Raw genomic sequence first — 21,317 nt, 5'->3', positions numbered from 1 at the left:
GTGGCAGCCTTTGCGTGACGTAGTACCTGTAGGCGCGACAGAGGAGCCGGCGATGGGAATGTATCGAAACTGCTCAGAACCATGTCTAAACAAGGGCGTATTACTGTAATTTGCAAAGCGGGGTGCATGGCGTCCCCGATGTTGCGCCGTGGTCTACGCGCTCCGGAACTATCTTAGGGAATTATAGCTTGAGACAGGGTTGTGCGAGCAAAACATCAATGGCATATTTGAGAGTCGTGTTTCTATCCGTGATTCAAATTAGCTTGTTGCCCTGTGAAGGGCTTCTTCGGCAGAAAAGGAAGCTGTGCTGACCAGCTTTATCAGAACGTTTGAGCTCTTGAAAATTGTCTGTGTATAGCGAGTGATGTATGAGAGGTATCAAACTGAGTCAGACCACGCATTCTTTTATACCCGTAATTGCTCATGCAAAATAATGAGTAACAAATTAACATGTATCAGAAAGTGATGCATTACACACGCAATACAGTGAAATAGTTTGCCTTCACGGTGAAACATTGCCTTCCAGGTGACCGAAGATACAAATCCTTGTTTATTTTCGTTTGCCCGCTTATAATCTCAAAGACAGATTTGAGACGATGTTTGCGCCAGTGCAATTTCAGAGAGTCTAGCTCATGGGGCTTTAACATTTACGAGATGCATATATTACGCATACTTTCGCACGGTATCTTTCATGAGCAAATACTTTTTTTTTATTATTCCAGGATAGTATGCTTACTTCGTCTGCCAAAAGGGTGCGGTTCCCAGACTTAGCCCCTGATGGGGGCATTCTCGTCTTGTCAGGAGCAAATGAAGATCTGACTGACAAAAGAGGTATATATATATATATATATATATATATATATATATATATATATATATATATATATATATATATATATAATGTGAACGGACAAATTTCTCGCTACAGGAATAGAGCGGTACTTGCTGAGGGCTTGCGCCTTCCTTTCGATGCTTTGCACAGAGCCGTTGTCGACGCGCTCGCACAAGGAAAGTCGCGAATGCCGAGAAATGGTGGGGCGGACGCAGACAGCTGTGAAAAGTTGAGGAACTACCTTGAAGCAGAAAGAACGAGGGGAAACTCAAAGAAAAAATATTGTGCAAAAACAAAAATCAGGGGAGATCGAGCGAAACCCTGCAGAGGAGGAACGTGTAACTAGATCTAACTGCCTCGCGCCCTCGCAAGTCGTGGTCGACGGCCACGCATTGCAGATGCAGCAGAGTCGTGCATTTCAATCGCGGCGATCGGAGCCGCCGCGTCCCGAACATTCCCGTGCTCCCTCCTCGGCCCCTTTTCGCGGACGCCCCGGCTTCTTCCCCCCTTCGTGGCCTCTCCACCTTTACCGTACTCGCTGTGGGACAAAGGGAAAGATAGGTGCACTCGATGGCGGCAGCAGGGCGGCTCGGATCGGGTGCCGGCTGTAAAAGCCACTTTGACGCAACTGCGCTCCGGTCGCGAGGCCTAGAGGGGGGGGGGGGGGGAGTGCACGAGAAAAAGCCACGCGGGTGAGAGAGCGCTTGGAGTTTGGACGCTAGTCGGCGCGCGGTTCCCGGCGATGGACGCCGTCCATAGATTATGCATGCAATTGAGTTCGCGAAACGTCGACCCCTCGCCGCTCTTCCCTGCGTCCACCTCGTACAGTGTATTGCCCAGAGGTAGTGCCCAGAAAATTGCATATCCAGATATACGGAAGCAAGGATCGGAGAGAGACACGAAAGGAAACTGCAAGAACAAAATAATGCAGGTGTTTCAGAGACTAATTTGTGACGTGTATTACTTCGAAAGCGGTGGCTGTAGCCCATTACTGTACGTTGCAATGTTCGTTCACCTTGTCTTCATTACATGTTCGCGAAAGTGTAATCACCGACTCAGGGCATACATTAAGCGTTGCCTTTCATATTGGTGTAGAGTTTAGATGTCCAACAGCACCGCGCAGAGATTGCTTAAGTTCGAGAAGATGCAGCGCCGTAGCTCAGTTCGCCGGCCTTGATCCCCTCTTTTTCGTTTATTTTTTTTTTTTTGCAGTTAGGTTGAGTTGCAATGCAGAATAGCCGACGAGGGCTTTGCTTCCTACATAACGTATTTCTCGGGCGAATCCGACAATTTTTATGCATGAGAATATAAAACTCTTCCTTCCATATTCTTTCTCGTCACGGCACAGCTATACAAAGAGTGCGTTGATCTCCTCTTTTGCTAACCGTTAAATGTGGTATTTTTCCTTCTCGCTCGCTTGATCGAAGCGTAAGGGCTCGAAAGTTCTTTGCAATTCTTTGTGCTATCTGGTTGAACTCCTGAGGTATTACGCATTCATGTTTGCTTTTGATGTCTCGCCACTACTCGAAAGGTTTTGCTCTTGATATCTGCTTCTCCTTTTGTATTTTTTCTTGCTCGTACAATTTGTGAAGTACACAGTTGTTACCAGTGAGATCATGTGACTACTTTTGTTAGATTGCTTATTCCTGTATGTGCTTTAATTTTTGTTCTTATCGCGATACATCGTTAAAATTTATTCTTCCGTCTGGATATTGCAACGCTTGTATTTGCCCGTATTTCATCTGTCGCCCTGAGGTTGCGTGTCTGAGAAGCGCTCGCGCGCGTTTCTTTTGAGGCTGATTGGGTATAAGTTTAAATTTAAGATATATATCCCCCCGCCGCGGTGGTCTAGTATCTGAGGTACCCGGCTGCTGACCCGCAGGTCGCGGGATCAAATCCCGGCTGTGGCGGCTGCATTGCCGATGGAGGCGGAAATGTTGTAGGCCCGTGCACTCAGATTTGGGCACACGTTAAAGAATCCAAGGTGGTCGAAATTTCTGGAGCCCACCACTACGGCGTCTTTCATAATCATATGGTGGTTTTGGGACGTTAAATCCTACAAATCAATCAGGCATCAAATTTAAGATATACCAGCTTTTGAAAAGAGAGGTAAAACATTTTTCTTCGAGCCGTCAAGTTTGTTCAATTTTGTCGTTTCAGTTAATTTACCACTTGCACAACAAGAGATTAAGACGGGGAAACAAAAATAGACGAAGTTTATCTCAAGCCGCGCAATCTTTGAAACTGCGAAACTGGAATACTCTGAAGGCTAACCTAGTTGCTTGAAAGTTTGTATTCTAAGACTTAGCTCGGTGATGGAGGTCGTTCTAGGTTGCTTCTAGGTCTTTGCTAGGCTTGAGCTGACTGATGCCTCAGGTTGTTTATACTTTAATTCTACGTGCAGAGAGGTTCAAGTTAGGCTAGAGAAAATGACAGGCAAGTCGTATACATACGCCTTCCAACGCTTCGAGATATTCTCGCAGCCGCCGTTGCCTTTTTCTTTTGTAGTGGATCAATGTTGAGTTGTGGGATTTACGCGATTTTTGTGGTGGATACCCGTTTGTGATTATGATAGTTATTATGATAGTACGGTACGAATAGCTGCATGCGTTACGCTGCTTGAGCAGCCCCCACATCAGCAAATTCACAGGGGCAGTCAAGACGGCATGAGCAGAGTACGTCTCGAGACATTGTAAACGAACAACACACATGCTTCATGTTGAAAAGAAAATCTTATGTAAACAGAGAAATATTACTACGGCCACAGTTAACAGAGCGGAATCAAAATAGAAGTATCAGAGTGCTATCATTATCATAGTCATCACAATTATTATTATCATTATTATTATTATTATTATCATTATTATTATTGTCGTTGTTGCTGTTGTTGTTATGAAGAACAAGCGTAATAAGAATGAATGTATGAATATCTTCTGGGAAATTCTATTTCTCTCGCCGAAAGACGTAATACAGAGAAAGCGGATTACATCCAACGTCTGTAAGTGCCGCTGTGACTCAAGCTAGTGGTATAGACGAGGCCTTAACTGGCATGTACGACCGTCCGACGTTCGGGACGTTGTTGACGGCTACATTTGCGCTCGCGGCGGTAAGGAAAACGAGGGAAAAGAGGACGAGAAGGGGCATCGGTGATCGCTCTTATGGCGAATTCCATTGAGAGAACAGGAGTAAGGGTGCCGAGCAGAGAGGAGTAGGGGGCAGAGCACTGAGAGCCGCGTCACTCGACCTGCCACTGGAATGCGGCACACCTCCGCAGAGCAGGTGTGAGGGAATAAAAAGGCGAGTGAGGAGAAAGGTTGTGCATCCCAGCGTCCTCTGCTGCAAAACACGTGCGGTCTGATCCGGACGGGCAAGGAAAGCACGTGTGGCAGTGGTTGGTACAGCGCACTCGCTTGCGCGCTATCCTGCAAAGCTGCTGCTTCGTATACTACTACATGATGGACTCGGAAGCTCAGCGCATCCTACTGTCTTTAATTCAACACCAGGCACCATCTAGTACGGAAGGTAAAGTGAATTTGATTGCTTTTTATTTGTTTCAGCGCACTTGTCGCGCATGCAGCATGCAATGCATTCTTGCGCGCGTGGACCTAAGCCCACTATTCTTTATCATATCAGAAAAACACCGTGGATATGACAGCTTTATCAGACTGTTCATGCAGTTACCAGCTGCTGCTGTCATCAGCAGTTAACAAAACGTAAACAATTCTAGAAGTACTGCAGTACACTATCCTGTTGCCAAGTTTCCTTGCATGAGTAATTAATCCTTAATTCAAAACAAACTTACATTGCAGACCCCTCCATCAGCAACAGAATGATTCGCAGCGTTTTAAGAAAAGTAACTGCGAAGTGGCGTGTAGCAAGTGTCACGTGGGTGCAGCTAAGTATTGCACGCAGTAACAATTTATTTTTATTTCTGATTTTTAAGTGGCTAATGTCTCCAGACGGCAGATCAGCATCCCACGTGATACGGTGAAGCCATACATCTCCTCGGAAGCACGATTTCTTATCGCAGGGTCGAGATGCTACGTATGATAAGCGATATTTTTTTTTAATTATCAGTGATTTGTGCAGTGTTTCATGCAGCCCTGTAACATGATGAATTGACTTTTTTAGAATTTGTTTTTTGCTTGCTCTAATCCGCTTACCTTCGAGTGTAAGGCATCCGAGTTTGCATAATGTAGCTGACTACTTGAGAAACCATTTTCATTATATAACTGATTTGATTACATTTCCATCATTGTGTGAAAACAGATGCAGTTCTGCGTACAAATATGGCTGGCGATGTGCCAAGGCGAGGGAGCGAAGAAATGCGCATGGAGCTCAGATTGCCATGCGTTGAAACAGGAGGTGGTAAGTATTAGTATTAACATTATTGCGAGGCACTACATTTACTGCTCATTTATATTTTTTAGATGGCACAGATACTCTGCACCTGCCAGCTCCCACTGCATCAAGATCAGCTGACGGGGAGACTGGTGCTCAAAGCAAGCCATCAGGCTCCAGGAGAGGAGGTGGAGGCAAGTATATTAACACTGAGTGTCTACAATTGCCTCAGCAAGTGTTCTTGGGTAAATCTAACAAGCATGCATCAGAGCGTGTAAAAGTGTACTTGTAGGAGTGATCCTTAAATGACAAAAAAAAAAAAGAGAGCATGGAAAGCAGACCACTACAATTACTGGAAGACTGGCACAATTTGCATATTGCATTTACATGCACAATACCAGAACTTATCACTTATGTATGTTTGCTAGTCTGCGCAAATGCTTGTTTTGTTGATTAATGCTTGCTGATTGATAATTAAGCTCAAGTGACCGTGCTGTGTGTTAAATTATTCAATTATAAGTAATGCCTGCACAATGACCGACAGTTTCCCAATAAACCATTTATGTGTTGGTTCTTTCTTATTCTAGCTGCTGAATGGACAGAGGGGCAAACAAGGCTGCTCCTAGAGTACTACCTCAAATATTTCCCTCAGATTGGCCCATTTAAAAAATTCAAAAACAGGAAGCAAGCCTTTAAACAAATATCGATGGACATCGAGGCTGTGCTTGGCATAGCCAAAACCCCAGAACAGTGTGAAAATAGGTACAAAACAGTAATTAGGCGTCGGAAGGCGTCTTCCGACCATAACAAAAGGTCTGGTGCTTCACCCACCCCTGTGCCTTTTGACGACGAGGTGAAAAAAATTGAAAGCATTGATGACAGCATTGAACCGGAGGTAGAGCGAGACGCCTCAGGGGCTACATTCAAAGCCTCGCCCGAATCTCCGGCCGTGTTGTCACCTGCCAACACCACTGAGGAAAATAAGACGCAGTCCTCAAATCCCGACACGAAGCCACGGGTAGGAACTGCACGCCTGGCACACATGCAGTTGTTTTTTACTGAAATGAGGGCACTGCAAGAAGAAAAGGAGGCTCAAAAGGCGGCCAGACGTCAAGAAAAAGAAAATCGAAGAGCTGAAAGGCAGGCCGAGCGACAGGTGCTTCGTGAAGAGCGGCGCAAAATGCATGAAGAAAAAATGGAGATTCTCCGTCAGGCCTTTGGACTTCCAAAATAAAGTGGTAGTTTTAAATAAATAAACGTACTACCCAAAGCGATTACTTAGTTTCAATGTCTTTTATTTTCTAGTTTGGCACAATACACTACCTTGAGAAAATGCAAATGGGCCAACAGGTGTGTGGTAAGGACAATTTTTCCCAACCTTGAAGGTGTTTTAACGAGTTCAGCTTTTCAGGTGGGCCTTTGGTAAGCATATATTTGCTCACAACTGCATAACACGTAAAGGAATTCCTTGTTTCATGGCTGCTGGTTCTGCAACCCCATTTTTATCATCAAGTGATCTCTCTTGATGCTAGCCAAGCCACGTAATAGGCTATCCTGTTGGGCTACACTACTGCTGCTTACTTGAACTGCAGAAGAGCTTGAGTCTACATTTGTTGTTTGTGAGGTAAGTGACAGGTCTCGTGACAGGTTCTCTGGCAAATCTCCACAATCAATGCAGAGGTTGTGAAGCACACAGCATGAAATGATAAACTTGGACATGTTATCCACTGTCCACATATCCAACCTGTGCAGTTGTCTGAAACGATTTTTTAAATCGCCAAAAGTATTTTCAATAAGCACCCTTGTCCCGGAGAGTCTTGCATTGAAGGTTTTTTTGATGCTGTCAAGATTCCCATAGTCTCGAATTGGTGTCATCAGGTACTCCCGGAAAGGATATGCAGCATCCCCCACTATATGGTACTTGCTAGAGCACAGTTGTGGCAAAACACTTGAAATCCTGGACCGACGGAAAATGCGTGCGTCATGAATTTTGCTTGGGTAGCCAGTGCTGGCATCAAGAAACCTCTTCTTGTTGTCACAAACACCTTGAAGTGTCAAGGATAGGTAATGGTGCCGGTTTATATAAACAGATCGCACTTTCCTGGCTGGGCACCTGATAGGCATGTAGCTTCCGTCAACACACCCAATTGTGTCTGGGAATCCCGACAGCTGCAAGAGAAAAAAATGTGCACACACATAGTCAAATAAGCATGGCACTAAGGGTAATGAAAGGTGCCAATAACATGCGGAAAAGTTTAAAACAAACTGGAGACTTGAAGCTCATAACGGCGAGTGCAATACACTACCGGTACACATGATTGAAATTAACTGGCTATTTAATTGTGAAGCATCTGGGAAAAATAATTGTAATAACTTATTTAAAAGGTGCATTCTGGCACTAACTAATTCATAATTGTAATAGTAGAGCGGTAAAGAACACATGGGACCGCACGAAGGGGAATTAATGACACATACAGAGTACATACAGAGTGCACAAGTAACTGAACTCTAGGTTTATTCACTGTACATGCAGGACAAGTACTAGATGTACATCACTAAGCAGAAGATGGGAAAATAGAAGAGATATGAAACAGCATCACATGGTCAAAACTACTCAAGAAAAATGTCCGATTGCTGACAGCATTTGTAATACACATGAAGGAGGCTTGACTGTGTGGTGCTCTTTCATATCTCTTGCATTTTTACATTTTCTGTTCATTTGCAGTTCTGATCCTGCATATCAGTTGCTTTCAGTCCTTATTGTGGTTTGAGTAGGTGTAATTCCTCTTAGTCTGGTCCCTTGAGTTGTGTAGAGCTGTATGACATTGGTGTGAAAAAAACTGTAGTTTATACCTTAAATAGCATGTTTACAAAAGCATAGTTACCTTCTCAAAATCCACAGCAAGCTTCTGCAGGTCACTGGGGAACTTGATTACATTCGGTGCTATGTCGAGCAGGAATGCAGTTACTCGGCCCATCATTCTGTGGTGAGTGCTTTCTGCGACTTCAAAGCGGCCAGCGACATCTCTAATGCATGCTTTGTTGGCTGCATACCTGAAAAGGAGAGGATACTCTAATTAAATAATGGAATTAAGCTTGCTGTTGCTGTCAATGACTGAATAATGGTGTTAACAATGCTGTCGCTGTCAATGAAGCAAATTAGCAAGACAACTGAAGTCAGAAAACACGATTCCACCTTTTTGGGTGACACCTTAGAAACTCAAAATATTTGATTAGTAGAAGCACTATCTAAATAACAAATTCTAATTTTAATTCGCGCATTACATTTATAAGTGTGGAGATGAAGCTCACTGTGAACCTGCTGACACAGCCGATTTGAAATGCTTCGTGAGCAAAAGTTTTCATGGTTGTTTGTAATGATGCATCATGAATTATGCTTTGCCACTGATTCTAGTAACGAGAATTTTGTGAAGCTCAGTGTGTAGGTGTACAAACTACGAAAGCATTTCACAAAATACTATAACTCTATTACGTTCGACACTCGCTAGTAGCATTTAACAAGTTTAAAGCAAGGTGGTCCAATGACATGCTGCGAATTAGGTACATTTATTTGCAATATTTCATATGCCTCTAACCCACTATAAAACGGATTATGCAGTGACCTGATGACAGCGGCATTCCTAAACGTACGGACACTCACCAAAGAAAGGAGAGAATGTGTTCTTCAGCCGACTTGGCAGGCAGGCCACCATGATCACTGTTCTGAGGGCAGTGCGGTGACTTGGCGAATTCTGCTGCCAAGAAGTCCACGACCGGCCGCGTGACGCGGAAATTTCTTTTGAACTGGAAGAAAACAGGCCTTTAAGCAACCTAATTAAAACAGAAGCCGAATGACTCACCTCCTCGTCGGAGTAGCTAGCCACCGTCTTTGTAACATATGCTTCCACTTTCGGCCTTCGCTCTGGCAGAGAAAAGAGCTGCTGAAACGCTGCTGCATACACTTCGTCGTCATCGTCGCTGCTGCTTGAACTCGACTCGGACGTAGAGCTCCAGCAGCTATCGCTGCTGACATCGTCTAGCTCGTCAAATACTTCGGCAAGACGACGACGTTTTGCTGCCTCCGCCATCCGTGAATCTGAAGGCAGGCAAGGTGGACGTTCACTGCCAGAATCTGCCGCTACGACGTTAAAATCGTTCGAGCCCGAGCACCACGCACGCTTCGCTGCCGCCATAACCGCCCGACACGACGCCGCAAAATGTAAACAAGTGAGGAGGATTGCTGAGAGGGTATGTCCGGACATGACGTTCCAAACACGTGGTTTCCTGCGTTTTCCACTCACTCCGCTTTTTAAGAGGGAGCAGACAGAACTGCTCCTGGCTGCTCTCGGCGCAGCAAAAGCGCTCTCGCTCTACCAATGGATGACAGTGCTCCTACTCCTGTTCGACCACTGAAACACGCCGCCTCGGAAGAGAGCACTTTGAGCGTGCTTTTGAGTGCACCTGCTCTCCCAATGGAATTCGCCATTAGTCGCGCTCCCGCGCGCACACTCCGCATACAGCCACGTGGTGGAGAGCGCTCGCTGGGCTTCTCCATTAGGAGCGGCCGTGCATCAGGACCGCGGCCATGACAAATGACGGACGGCGCGCCGGCCGGCCAGCCGACGGGTCCCGCCCGGAGTGGCCACTGCGAAATCCGCCGGCTTGCATTTCCTCATCCGATGACCTTTCCTTCGCTTTTCAATTCGGAAAGAGACAGCCTGTATATATACAGCTGGCGCCTTCCCGCGTTTTCTTATACTTCTCCCGCATCCATGGCGTCGTCTCCCTATCCTCTCGGGGAAGCTGGGTGCCCCCATTTCCTTGAGCGAACGTCGGATGAATTGAAACAGAGGCAGGGGGCGTTCGTTCGCTTCTTCCTATCACAGGCCACGGGGTCTGTGGGCGCGGAGAGAGCGCCACTCGGGACGGGGTCGCAGTTCAGCACCATCAATCTCGGCAGCCGCGTGCATCTGCGATGCACTGCTTGCTGCTATCGCAGCCTTGTGCTGGCGCGTACACTATTTACGCGCCGACCGCTATGGTACTCATGGTGCTCGACTGCTAACCGGAAGGTTGCGGGATATATCGCAACCCGGCTGCGGCGGTTCCATTTTCGATGGAGGCGAAGTGCTAGAGGCCCGTGTGCTATAGGCATGCGCACGTTAAATAACCACGTGTAGTTGAAATTTCCGAAGCCGTGTGGTTTTGAAAGGTAAAAGTCGTGTGGTTTTGAAAGGTACAAGACACAACAATTAAACTATTTACAGGCGGCGTCATTGTATTGCGTCATTGCACTCGTGCAGAGGATGGAAGACGGGATTGGCTTGGGCTAGCTCGTGCCCAAGCGATCTTAAAACAGTTTAAAGAAAGGAATCGCACGAATAATGTTTTATTCATCAGCACTTAGGTATATTCTTAATGCAATGAAAACAGGGATGGGGCTGTGGTCGTTTGACCAAAATAGGGTCGAATGACGACTTGACTCGTCTTCGTTTGGTATATTTGTGACGAGTGACCGTATTGCTCCGTCGCCTGGTAGCTGCTGAAAATTTTAAGCTTCATATAGTTATCTTCTGCTGGTCCCCACTGGAAGCACGTTACGCCGTTGCCAAGACTATTTACACTCCTAATCAGGTCCCTTTTAAAGTGACAGATGTAGCCCGGAATCCGGACATTCTTCGTCCGGTTTTCTAGATATAGCCAGCATTTAGCCAGGACTTGATTAAGAGTACCCTTCATTTATGCTTGATAATGTTCGGGTTTGGATTCATCTCTGCTGCACGAAACTGTCTTTTGAGCGCTTATCCGAGGGAGGGGTCGGGGATCGACCCCCAAGTTTTCACGCTGACGACGGCGACACCTAACGATGAGCGGGCGAGTAAAGAGGCGGCAGCTCAGTGGAGCCCGCAGTGGGACCCACGTATACTAGATCCGGTGACAAATGATGGCTAGTGGGACGCGATGGCAACGGGGGACGCAGAAAAAAATAGTTTTAGACCGAGGACCGGATGTTGTTAAAATGTGCTTCGATGTTCGTGGTGCTTCTGCTGACGAAGAAAACATGCGTCGCAGCTCCTCTCAAAGTGTGTGAAAGCTACAGAGAAATGGGGCGTCTGTACCCCACACTTGTGTGATATCGCGCCTGACATCGAGATTTGAATGCGGGAGCGCAAATCTGTATGCGTTTTGATCGTGTCGCCGCAGCTGCGAAATTTCAGTAGCACCGATATGTATAGGCTGGGCGGTGTCGTGGAACAAGTTTTATTGCATTCGCTGGGCGAAGGATAGAGCAGCAGTTGTCTGCCACGGAAAAGCAAAAAAAAAAAAAAAAAACTCTAGCTGTAACAACACGTTTTGTAGCGCTCGTTTCTTTTCAGTTTTTTATAGTTTTTTTTTGTCGCTGTGCATCTGAGTCAGGCTGCGTTATGTCACAATTAAACAGGTAGCATTCCCTGGCTTGGCTCATTTTTAATTGGTAGGCTTTGAAGCGCCCAAAAACTGCAACATATTTAATCCACCGTGGCCGTCACTGTCTTGAATTTAACTGGCACCCTCGAGTAAAGGCAGTTTGTTGTCGTTTTAAAGAAGGCATTTGCCAGGTCCCATATAGGGGTCATTTCAGAAGGGGACTTGAAGTTACAAATATCTCGATAGTGCTTTGCAGAATGACTGAAATTTGAATGCCGATTTTGAAATGCAGATCTTGGCATGCTTTGACACATAGTGACCGTGTGGAGTGCCTCATGAAAAAAAAAAATACGAAGAAAAACAAAAACGGAAGCTTGAAATCCAAGGTGCCTTTTATTAGCTTAGCTAGCATGACGGCCTTGCGTGCCTAAGAACCAAGGCAGGTTTTATTTTTCCGGCGTGGTCTTTCATGTCTTGGCTTCGGCTATTATTCGTTCTCCTAAGGTGCGTTTACAATGGAGCGACACGACACTGACACGAGCCCGACGAACTTCGGGTGGTTACAATTATTACGGAGGCCGTCTGTATGACACATCCTGTAATTATCATCATAGCGCAATCGGAGTGCTTGGACGTCGAACGTTAATTCCACTCGTAATAAGTTACGGGGTTGGTGACATTTGTACAAGATGCATTTACAAAGGAAAACCACATGCAAGAGTCACAACGGCTGATTGGCACACTCGCGCGCCTGTCAGCTGTTTTTGTCATTCTTTTTCCTTTACTTCATCTCCGTAACAATATCATTTGAACTGCTCACAGTCTATGATGCGTATTTTTTCGACACTAAGGGCGTGCAGTGGTGTACTGTCAATACGTGACGGATGCAGAAGCAGTGCAGCTCGTGCTCTCTACTCAAGGCTCGTTCACACCTGCGGAAAGCACCGAAACGACTCTCAATGAGCGATGTTCACACCTGCCTGTAACACCACTCAGAATCCTTGTCTGCTGGCATAAGGCTGGTATTCTAATTGTCCCAGAAAACAAGCCGACTTCCTGTTCAGACGCACCTGATTGGTTCAGAAGTTTGCGACTGCAGTCGCGCGTCTGAAAAATCGACCAGCGAGCGACTGAGCCAAAACACTTGCGACCACTTGTCGACTTGCGACCAGACAGTTACGGGGCTCATTTTCTCTTCTTTTCCCTCTTACAACCACAATGATGATGTGCGACACGAGGGGACTCGCTCGCTGGATTCCGTGCCGACCGGTTGTGCCCTCGCGATCTCCGACGACAGCGCAGCTTGCCGACTGGGTTGGTCCTACGCCACCTCCTGCCGCCGCTCCCTACGACGACGTCAGCGCAGCTCTGGCCGACTGGAATAGTCTTACGCCATCTCCTGTCGCCGACAAGAGCTCTCGCAAGTGGTGCCCCGTCCTCGGACTCCTGTGACCGTGTTTCCATCTTTCCTATCTCTCCTATCCCTCGATATGTCCTCGCTCGCTGTCCTAGCGCATCTCTCTCTCTCTCTCTCTCTCTCTACCTTCCTCACTTCCTCACCCCCATCCCTTCTCACCTCCATCCCTTGTGAGCTACTGTAGAGGTGTCGCACGCTGATGCAGACAGTTGCGGGGCTCACTTTTTTCTTATTTTCCCTCTTATAACCACATAAGCACTCTCTGCGGCTACCTCATCCTGTCGCAAGACCGGTGCTAGTCGCTGGTGTGCACGATTCCTTAGTCTTCAACCGCATAAGCCGCTCGTAATGGATAGTTCGGAGTCTATACGGAACTGCCGTGCGTCTCTTCACGCCCGTCTGTTGAGCTTCATTGATGCGTTGAGGCGGTAAGCCCAGCTGCCCGCAAAACAACACAATGAGGTCTGCACGTGCGTGCACGCAACTTCACAATGCGAGCGGCGGGAACCCTTATCACTCTTGTGCAGCTGCAGTTCACTTCGCGTCTTCTGCGTGTGTTTATTTCTTCGTGTCACGACCGCTGTGACAGCTTGCGTGCCTCGCATTTCAAATCCCGCACGTGTGCTGACCCTTTGTCTCGTTTGGTGAATTAGCGGCTACGATGCGCAGGGCGATGTTTGCGGCATATTAGTTCTGCGGAATCCCGCAAAGTGGTGGCTCGGTTAAGAAAGAGTTGACGATTCGGTCGAGTATACTGTCGAGTCACATTAAATTATTGCGATGGCAAAAGCAGATCATTAACCACACTCGAAGAGAAGTGCAGATTCCGGGAATTGATTGAATTCTCGTTCACAGTTTCGGATCATATGGCAGGTGCTTCCGAGGCATTGTAAACTTTGGCCGCGGTGATTCGTAAACATTTATTGATTAGCTTTTGACTATTCATAAAATTTCATGCACATCCCACTGGTATATGTGCTAGCAGCCACAAGTATACCCTGAAGCGCACGTAATTTGAACTTTTCAGAGCAGGCATGACAGGGGAAAGGGTGGGGGGAAGGAGGTTGCATCCCAGGTGTATAGAGCCGCATACGAAGTCGTGTGACGAAGTGTTTTCATCTACGTGGCTTTCTTAATCACTCACCGTAACGAGTGACCGATATGCCACCCAATGAAAAAAAAATAATAGTACACTCATAAAAATGAAAATATATGGAATCGTTACATGACATGGTCCCAGCTGGGCATGTCGCGCTTTTCTTTTCGAGCTTTGCGTACTTTTTAACGCCCATTAGAAGATTGCACAGAGACCAGCTAACACGAACACTTCTCAGCAAGTATTGCAGTGCTTCTGAAAACACAGGAACCACCGGTACGACGCCGCTGCATCAGTTGAGATACGGCTTGGATAAGCTGTTTACTATATCGGCTCTTCATTGCGACGACACTGTTACCTCAGCGGAGAGGCGCACACTGGCGGTATAAGTCGTTTGCATGCATTGCCAGGAACTTATACAGGTCGCTTAAGCGGGTGACCAACTTTGTCCCGAGGGGTCGCTTTGGTTGAGGGGGGGGGGGGGGGAGGGGGTTATCTTATAGGGATTGAATTGTGCAGCGGCTCTCACTTCGCAAAGGATGCCCGCACGTGCCCTCCTTCTTATCTTGTGCGTCGGCTGGTGACCGCCACTCGTGAGCCGGTCTCAGGACCGCGCTGCGGCGATCGGGTGTCACACGCTCTTGTCGCCAAACGCACGATGGAGCCGCCTGATATTGCTCAGGCGGCACACACGACGCTTGATTCATGGGCGTGCCCACTGCGTGTTCCAGCTCTAATCTCGAAGAAAGCAAAAACCTGCGCCCTTCGGAAGTAAATACACGAATATTTTTCGCCAGAACAAGAAGAAGGTTTTTAATGAAAAGGAGAGGTCGGCCTGGAAAGTGGGTTTCTATCCTGCTACTCCTCACGGGGGTAAAGGGAAAAGGGAAAGAGGAGGGTATGATGAGGGGTGATTGTGATATAGCACAATTAATGCGTCACTGCACACAATGTATCGTTCGGTGTAGGACACGCACAAAAGCCTCTACATTAGCAGATGCTCTAAAGACGGGAATCTAAACTTGTCTTGCTTATAGAAACGCGAGAATGCCCTTTAAGCTGCGTTGGGCGTGTCCAAGTGCCGATAGCGGGAAAAAGAGGTTAAAGTGGAAGAGAGCGAGGAGTGAAGGTTGTTCGCTTTCAACCGGTGATGTCTGTTAATATTATTGGTGACTGATTGATTGATATGTGGGGTGAAACGTCCCAAAACCACCATATGATAATGAGAGACGCCGTAGTGTAGGGCTCCGGAAATTTCGACCACCTGGGGTTCTTTAACGTGCACCCAAATTTGAGTACACGGGCCTACAACATTTCCGCCTCTATCGGAAATGCAGCCGCCACAGCCGGGATTTCATCCCGCGACCTGCGGGTCAGCAGCCGAGTACCTTAGCCACTTACTTGACCGTGCGGCGCGGCGGAGCAATATTATTCGTTTGAAGTGGCTTCGGAACCGCCCCAAGAGAAGTGAAACTTTTTTTTTTTCTGTCGGTTGGTTTAGGAAAGGGCCCTCTCACATTGTTCAGTTGGCTTCAGAATTGCCGAATCTCACTTGGGGCATTCGAAAATTATCCCACTTAATTACACTGGAGCAATTGCGTGACCTGGCCGCTTTTCGGTCGTCGCTGAGATGTTTCAGCCAGTGCGCTTTCACTTGCGTCGGCTCGGCCGTTTGGGTGGTTTAAAACACGTAATTGTTCCCTCGTACTTTATGTGCCCTCCTTCTAGGATGACGAGGCGCTAACGTTTGTCTGTATTTCATGCACCTACTGTTGTTTTGAGGCAAACTGTATTGGCAGTATCTTTGATGTTGTGTTGAAAACTTGCTGTGCTGCCGCAGGACTGCCTTGCAAGCGATGCCCTTGTAGCGATCGCTTTTTTAGACATTTTTCATCTCAATTATTCGACTCGTGCACTCACACGGCGTTCCGTACCGCAATATTCAGTTGGCGCCATCGGATAAGTCTCCGAAAACAGATCCGCCGTTTCGCCGTATTGCGTGCTTTCTCTGACCTTCGTCGGGAGCAGCTGTAGTCCATCTCGAAGGATCTGACCAGCCTATTCAATTGAACGTAAGTTTAAATGACCGGCATATTGTAGAGCAGGGCGTCGAGCCCACTTTTCCCCCACTATGTATGTATACAATGGGTGAAGTTTAATTCGAAAAAAAAAAAGTCCGTCGTCTGAAGATTGCGGCTTTCGACAGACCCGCCAAGGGTCAAGTAGCGGTGCTTGCAACCTGATGACCCGAGGGAGCTAGGAAACTTTTCCGTCCGAGATTGCGCGTAGCTGTCCTTGTCTCGTCGCCTGCCGGCCAATTAAGCTTCGCTCTCTCGAGAGTGGTCCGACGTGTACCGCAGAAAAGGGTCACGCCGGCCTCTCTGTCTGCAGCCCACGCTGAGAATTCTCGTAAGGGCGCGTCGTCGTTATTTTCGTGCCTCTTTTTTTTTTTTTTTTTTCGCTCCGATGTTTGGGCGGGTGCTTCTGTTTGGTATAGTACGGGTATCTCGGTATATGTGCTTCGTTCGGCCTCCACCGCGCCCTCCTTTGTCCGAGCTCTTCTCCGGTCGTCCGCTTCGCGTGTCAGCTGCTCGCCGGGGGATATTGGACGTCACGAGACGGCAGCTTCGTCCCAAGGCGTCGAGGACGCCGGCTCCTCTCGTACCTTCTTTTACCCGCCCTCGCAGTTCGTCTCCTCTTACTTTCTCATTTACGATGCTCTTGTTTTCTTTCTAGCTCCCGCGGTTCTCTTCATCCCGGCGCATTCTATAGCATCGCCCGAAACCACGCGCCCCCTGCTGTGGAGCTGCATCACTCGGCATCGCAGTCCCTTCGTTTCGTCGATGCACCCGAGCGGCTCAAGCTGCCAGTTCGCCTTTCTAAGTAATAGGACAGTTCTTCGTCGCTATGCTGTGCGCTGAATATTTCTTTATTTTTATTTTTCTTCCGTCTCTCTCGTGTCCTGACTGCGCTTTTTGCGCGTCGTCGGCTTGTCGTCGTCGTTCTCCGCGGTGAATACGCTCGAAAGCCAGGGTTTCGTCTTCGCTCGAGGACTTGCGAAACGACCGCTGTCGCGTCTGTCATCGACACCACCGTTCTCCTCTGTACTGCGTGTACTAGTACGTATACACGCCTACAGGGGGCGGCCACGCCGCCGTTTCACTCAGTCCGTTGCCGCGCCATCCCGCAGCGTCTCTCTGAAAATTGATACGCCTTGCGGACCTTACCGCCTTCCAGTTTTCGCACATGGCTTGGATTTGGTAGTTCATAATCGCTTCGAGGGAATGGCGATAACTTTGGTTTTACTCGGATAATACCGTAATGTAGCAAGAAATGTTTTCGCGGGGGGGTGAGGTGAGGAACTTCATTTTTCTTGTATGCGTTTTTATGTGCGTGTGTCTATCTATATACATAGAAAATTTGAATTTCTCGGCAGGAGGGGTTGAATACCCTTTCACTAACTCCCCTTCTGACCACATCCTGGCTACAACATGAAAAAAAAGCCAGCTCCGCCCACAGCCATCGCTGTTGATGAAATGCGGGTGGTTGAAATGCATTATAAAGCAAAACTGAGTGGCGTCTCGGTTAGGTATTGTTCAGAGAATGAATGAATGAATGAATGAATGAATGAATGAATGAATGCACACAAGTACTTCAGTAATTGTAAATGAGCACATTTATAATGACTTACCTCGTTCGTTCCCATTTGTTTTTATTGATTTCGGTCTCACTTCCGTGTGATATATGAAAGGTGACGCGGAGTCGCGCATAGCTCCAAACTAGGGGCTCGCCTATATCTTTCCCAAAGCGTCCCTTTCTCTGCTAAACTAATGACAGCAAACGTGAAGTATTTGCCGCACTAAATCTTAAACTGCCGCTGAGAAGCAGACGAGCGCTGGCTGTTTAATTAATCGAGAACAGAGAGGTAATGAGGCGCGAGTATTGCGGCGTATAGCGCGTTGTTTCAGCTAGATTTGGGAGCCTCTTTTTGATTTCTCCTCAGCAGTGGCTGTCATCGTTTCCTCGATTCTCGGTGCTTCCGCTGCTGTAGCTGCTTCTATTTTTTTTTCTTTCCTCGCAAATCTCGTTAACCGCGGACTGGTGCTCGGCTCGACCGGTCACCGTCGTCGCATTGCGCCCAATTTATTTTCGGCTCCGTCAGCAGTGCGCAACGTTTCCCGCTGCGTGGACCTCCTCTCTGTTTTGCGAAGAGAGGACCGGAGATGGCATTCTTTGGTGTGTACGTTATTCTCTGTTTGTACCGTGCGTGTATGCATATGTCCGACGAGACTTGCATGCAGCATTAATTTAATGTTCGCGGATCGTAGATCACGTTTATGCGTCTACAATCGCTGCGTCACGAAATGCAAACCAAATATCGAATCGTACCTAACGTTTACACCTGGAATACATCGTTTCATCATGCACACCAGTGGTAAGAATCACGCATCGGCATGTACCTTAAACATCATAAAGACAGCTTAGATTAAATATATTTTAATTATGCTGTCAATTAATGTTAGGAAGATGTGTATTAATTATCGGAAGCCAACAACAACGCCTCAACACTCTATTGCTGGCCATCGACTGCATTATCAATCTGCCCCTAGGGACTAAGAATCAGTTTAATATAACCTGCTCCCTGATGGTCCAAGGGGGAAGATACCGTTCCATAAAGAAAACACCAATACCCCATTTTGACGTTATATACAGCAGTATTAATAAAACAAGTGACAAGTAGCTGTAGGACACGCATTATTCACTGTCGAGAAGCCCCCGATAGAACCTCGCGCTGACGTGCTATGCAATGAAGGTGAGGCAAAGGCATGCAGCTTCCTACTAACTTGTGGGTGTTCATTTGGAAAATCTTTTTTCTCCCTTTAGACAAGAACTACTCTTCTGAAACTTTCTGCTTATCTTATACTAACAAACTATACTATGCTACTCTGTAAAAGCCATATATTTATTTGGACCGCCACATTGCGAAAATTAGGCCGCAATACGAGTCATCGGTGTTTTTCCCAACTTTGCCACAGTATTGGGGCAATATTTTTGCTCCGTTTGCTCCCGTAGTAATATAGGAACATATAAAGCATAAAATTTAAATATATTACTGGTGAAAAAATTTGCGCTCTTTATAAAAAAAAAGCAGAACATATAGTATATTGCAATTTTTCACCAAAGCGAGAAATAAGAAAATAAAACAAAAATGAATAAACTATCATAGTCGTGAAAGCGTTGCGCCTTGATATTAATAAAAAATAGTGTCGTATTAAATACTGAGCCCACTAATATTAGATAAATTACTTAGACTGACACAGCTTCGTGTGCCCCGAATTTGAAGTGCCTTCTGGGCAACATTTTTTTTTTTGCGAATCAAAACACCCCAATAACTACTTCTCTCATTCACATATGCTTCACCGATTTCTTTCAACGTGATCGCAGATGGTCGGAAATTGACCGGGTACACTTGATTTTTGTGAAGCAAGATTATTCGGCTAAGTAGACTAGATGGACAACAGCTACTTCTCTCTGGTGTGCAAACAGTCAGTGGCTCTTCTATGGTGGGAGGTGCGAGGAGACGTACTTCGTAGAATTTTGCTCATACTGTGCCGTTGAAAGAAGAACGTGAAATCCGTTGGCGGCAGCATCAGCAAATAATAATAATAATAATAATAATAATAATAATAATAATAATAATAATAATAATAATAATAATAATAATAATAATAATAATAATAATAATAATAATAATAATAATAATAATTTGGTTATTGTTATTCATGCATCCTTATGTCGTCGAGGTTGCACGGCCTTCTTTCTCGCCGTTCACAAATGCAGTCTTTCCCCCCTCTTTTTGTTTTTGAGTCAGGATTAATACCTAGGACTGTGCAGCACTCGCAAAAAGCGACGGTGCACGAAAGAATCGCGCACGATAAGCGATCAACGGAATATTTATTCAGGAACACATACAAAAGTAAACTATAGGAATGTCATCAGACCAAATGACAGCTGCTACAAATGAACTTATCTTGCTGTTGCCCGTTAACTAAACTTCGTTTTACGCAGGTTAATTTCCATTAGCTTATATATCATATTGAACCGTCAGCAAAAGTTACTGCTTCTCTCTGACAATTTTTTTTTTAAATTGTTATCATAGTTTTGACACCTTTGTGTGTCTCTGTTATTGGGTCACGAGAGGTCAGCCTCTTTGCTACAGCCTTATGTCGCTATGAGCTAGCGCCATCAAATAAAAAATAACGGGACCAAAACTCCTCGCTCTTATAGAATGCTTCCGCATTTATTTTTCAGGAGCCACTTCGTTGATAGACAACGCAAGGTGACTGTAAGCTTATGTATTTTGGGCGCTTTTAGTTGTGAAGTCTGTCGTACAGCCCGCCAGAGAATTGAGAAGGGAATGTAATGGAATAACTTTATTCGGGCCCTTCGGGGCTGGAAGTAGCACGCAGCGGGTGATCTCCCACGTCGGGGCATATTGGCCTATAGCCTCTGCCACGTCGCGGGCCTGCTGGACTGCGTGCTTCCACATCTGGATTTCGTAGCGGAGCATCGCACTTGGACGACGTAACGTCTTTGTCACCCCGTAACGCGGGGCATCGTCAGAGCATGTGGTCTAACCTGGAAAAGCCAGAGCAGAGTGCGCGAGTGTTTAAACGTCTGAATTTTGCTATATATCCTGTGCATGAGTGCGGGGCTACGAAATGTATGCTTCGACTTGCAAGAGCCTCAGGGTCGATGCCTGGTGCTTGTTGAATTTACTGTGCGGGGTAGATACTTGCGCCTTCCTGGATAAAAGTTATTCTTTAGTTCATCGTATGTGATGGGGGGATCCCAATTGTCCGGAACCTCATCTCCGCGCCACCGGTAATCATAAGCTCAATGACTCCTCGCGCAACATTGTGGTCCGACGACTCGTTAAGGTTGGATGAGGCGCCCTCGTTCAATACCCCACGTGAGCGGAATGCCAGTCGATTGTGTGGCACTTTAGTTCCTGCAAGACCCATCCCGAAACGATCCCGTAGACCTGCAAGACCGATCCCGAGACGGTGCACTTGGAGAATGCTCGAACCACCGATCCCGAGTCTCTGTATGTAGTTATTCTCCTGTCGTTGAGCAGGGCTAAGGCTATCGTGACCTGTTTCGCAACCTGCCCATGAACGGCATTTACCGGAGGTAGGGCAGTTCTACCATCTGAAACAGGA

General features: G+C 46.7%; 3 protein-coding genes across 3 annotated transcripts in view; 2 read left to right on the top strand and 1 right to left on the bottom strand.

Annotated features, from left to right (window-relative positions):
- LOC119164430 (uncharacterized) overlaps positions 1-21,317 on the top strand; it is a 596,281-nt gene that overhangs the window by 31,991 nt on the left and 542,973 nt on the right. The window lies entirely within an intron of this gene.
- LOC119177177 (uncharacterized) lies at positions 4,136-6,447 on the top strand. Its single transcript, XM_037428584.2, has 4 exons — positions 4,136-4,354; positions 5,102-5,200; positions 5,263-5,367; positions 5,761-6,447. The coding sequence occupies exons 1-4, from the start codon at positions 4,285-4,287 to the stop codon at positions 6,405-6,407; spliced, it is 921 nt and encodes a 306-aa protein (XP_037284481.1). The 5' UTR covers positions 4,136-4,284; the 3' UTR covers positions 6,408-6,447.
- LOC119178764 (putative nuclease HARBI1) lies at positions 6,452-9,574 on the bottom strand. The gene is made up of 4 exons (XM_037430008.2): positions 9,034-9,574; positions 8,835-8,977; positions 8,059-8,227; positions 6,452-7,342 (listed from the first exon to the last, which is right to left on the bottom strand). The coding sequence occupies exons 1-4, from the start codon at positions 9,433-9,435 to the stop codon at positions 6,647-6,649; spliced, it is 1,410 nt and encodes a 469-aa protein (XP_037285905.2). The 5' UTR covers positions 9,436-9,574; the 3' UTR covers positions 6,452-6,646.

Source organism: Rhipicephalus microplus, chromosome 1, assembly GCF_043290135.1.
Source record: "Rhipicephalus microplus isolate Deutch F79 chromosome 1, USDA_Rmic, whole genome shotgun sequence".
Classification (NCBI taxonomy): domain Eukaryota; kingdom Metazoa; phylum Arthropoda; class Arachnida; order Ixodida; family Ixodidae; genus Rhipicephalus; species Rhipicephalus microplus.
Note: the sequence above shows the minus strand (reverse complement) of the source record. Positions and strands in the feature narration are given on the sequence as shown.

Excerpts from the sequence above, each read along its gene's own strand:
- LOC119177177 (XM_037428584.2), top strand. The coding sequence starts at position 4,285 with ATGATGGACTCGGAAGCTCAGCGCATCCTACTGTCTTTAATTCAACAC. Across the intron at positions 4,355-5,101 it reads GGCACCATCTAGTACGGAAG|ATGCAGTTCTGCGTACAAAT; the intron begins GTAAAGTGAATT and ends GTGTGAAAACAG. Across the intron at positions 5,368-5,760 it reads CTCCAGGAGAGGAGGTGGAG|CTGCTGAATGGACAGAGGGG; the intron begins GCAAGTATATTA and ends TTCTTATTCTAG.
- LOC119178764 (XM_037430008.2), bottom strand. The coding sequence starts at position 9,435 with ATGTCCGGACATACCCTCTCAGCAATCCTCCTCACTTGTTTACATTTT. Across the intron at positions 8,228-8,834 it reads CACATTCTCTCCTTTCTTTG|GTATGCAGCCAACAAAGCAT; the intron begins GTGAGTGTCCGT and ends TCTCCTTTTCAG. Across the intron at positions 7,343-8,058 it reads TTGCTGTGGATTTTGAGAAG|CTGTCGGGATTCCCAGACAC; the intron begins GTAACTATGCTT and ends TTTCTCTTGCAG.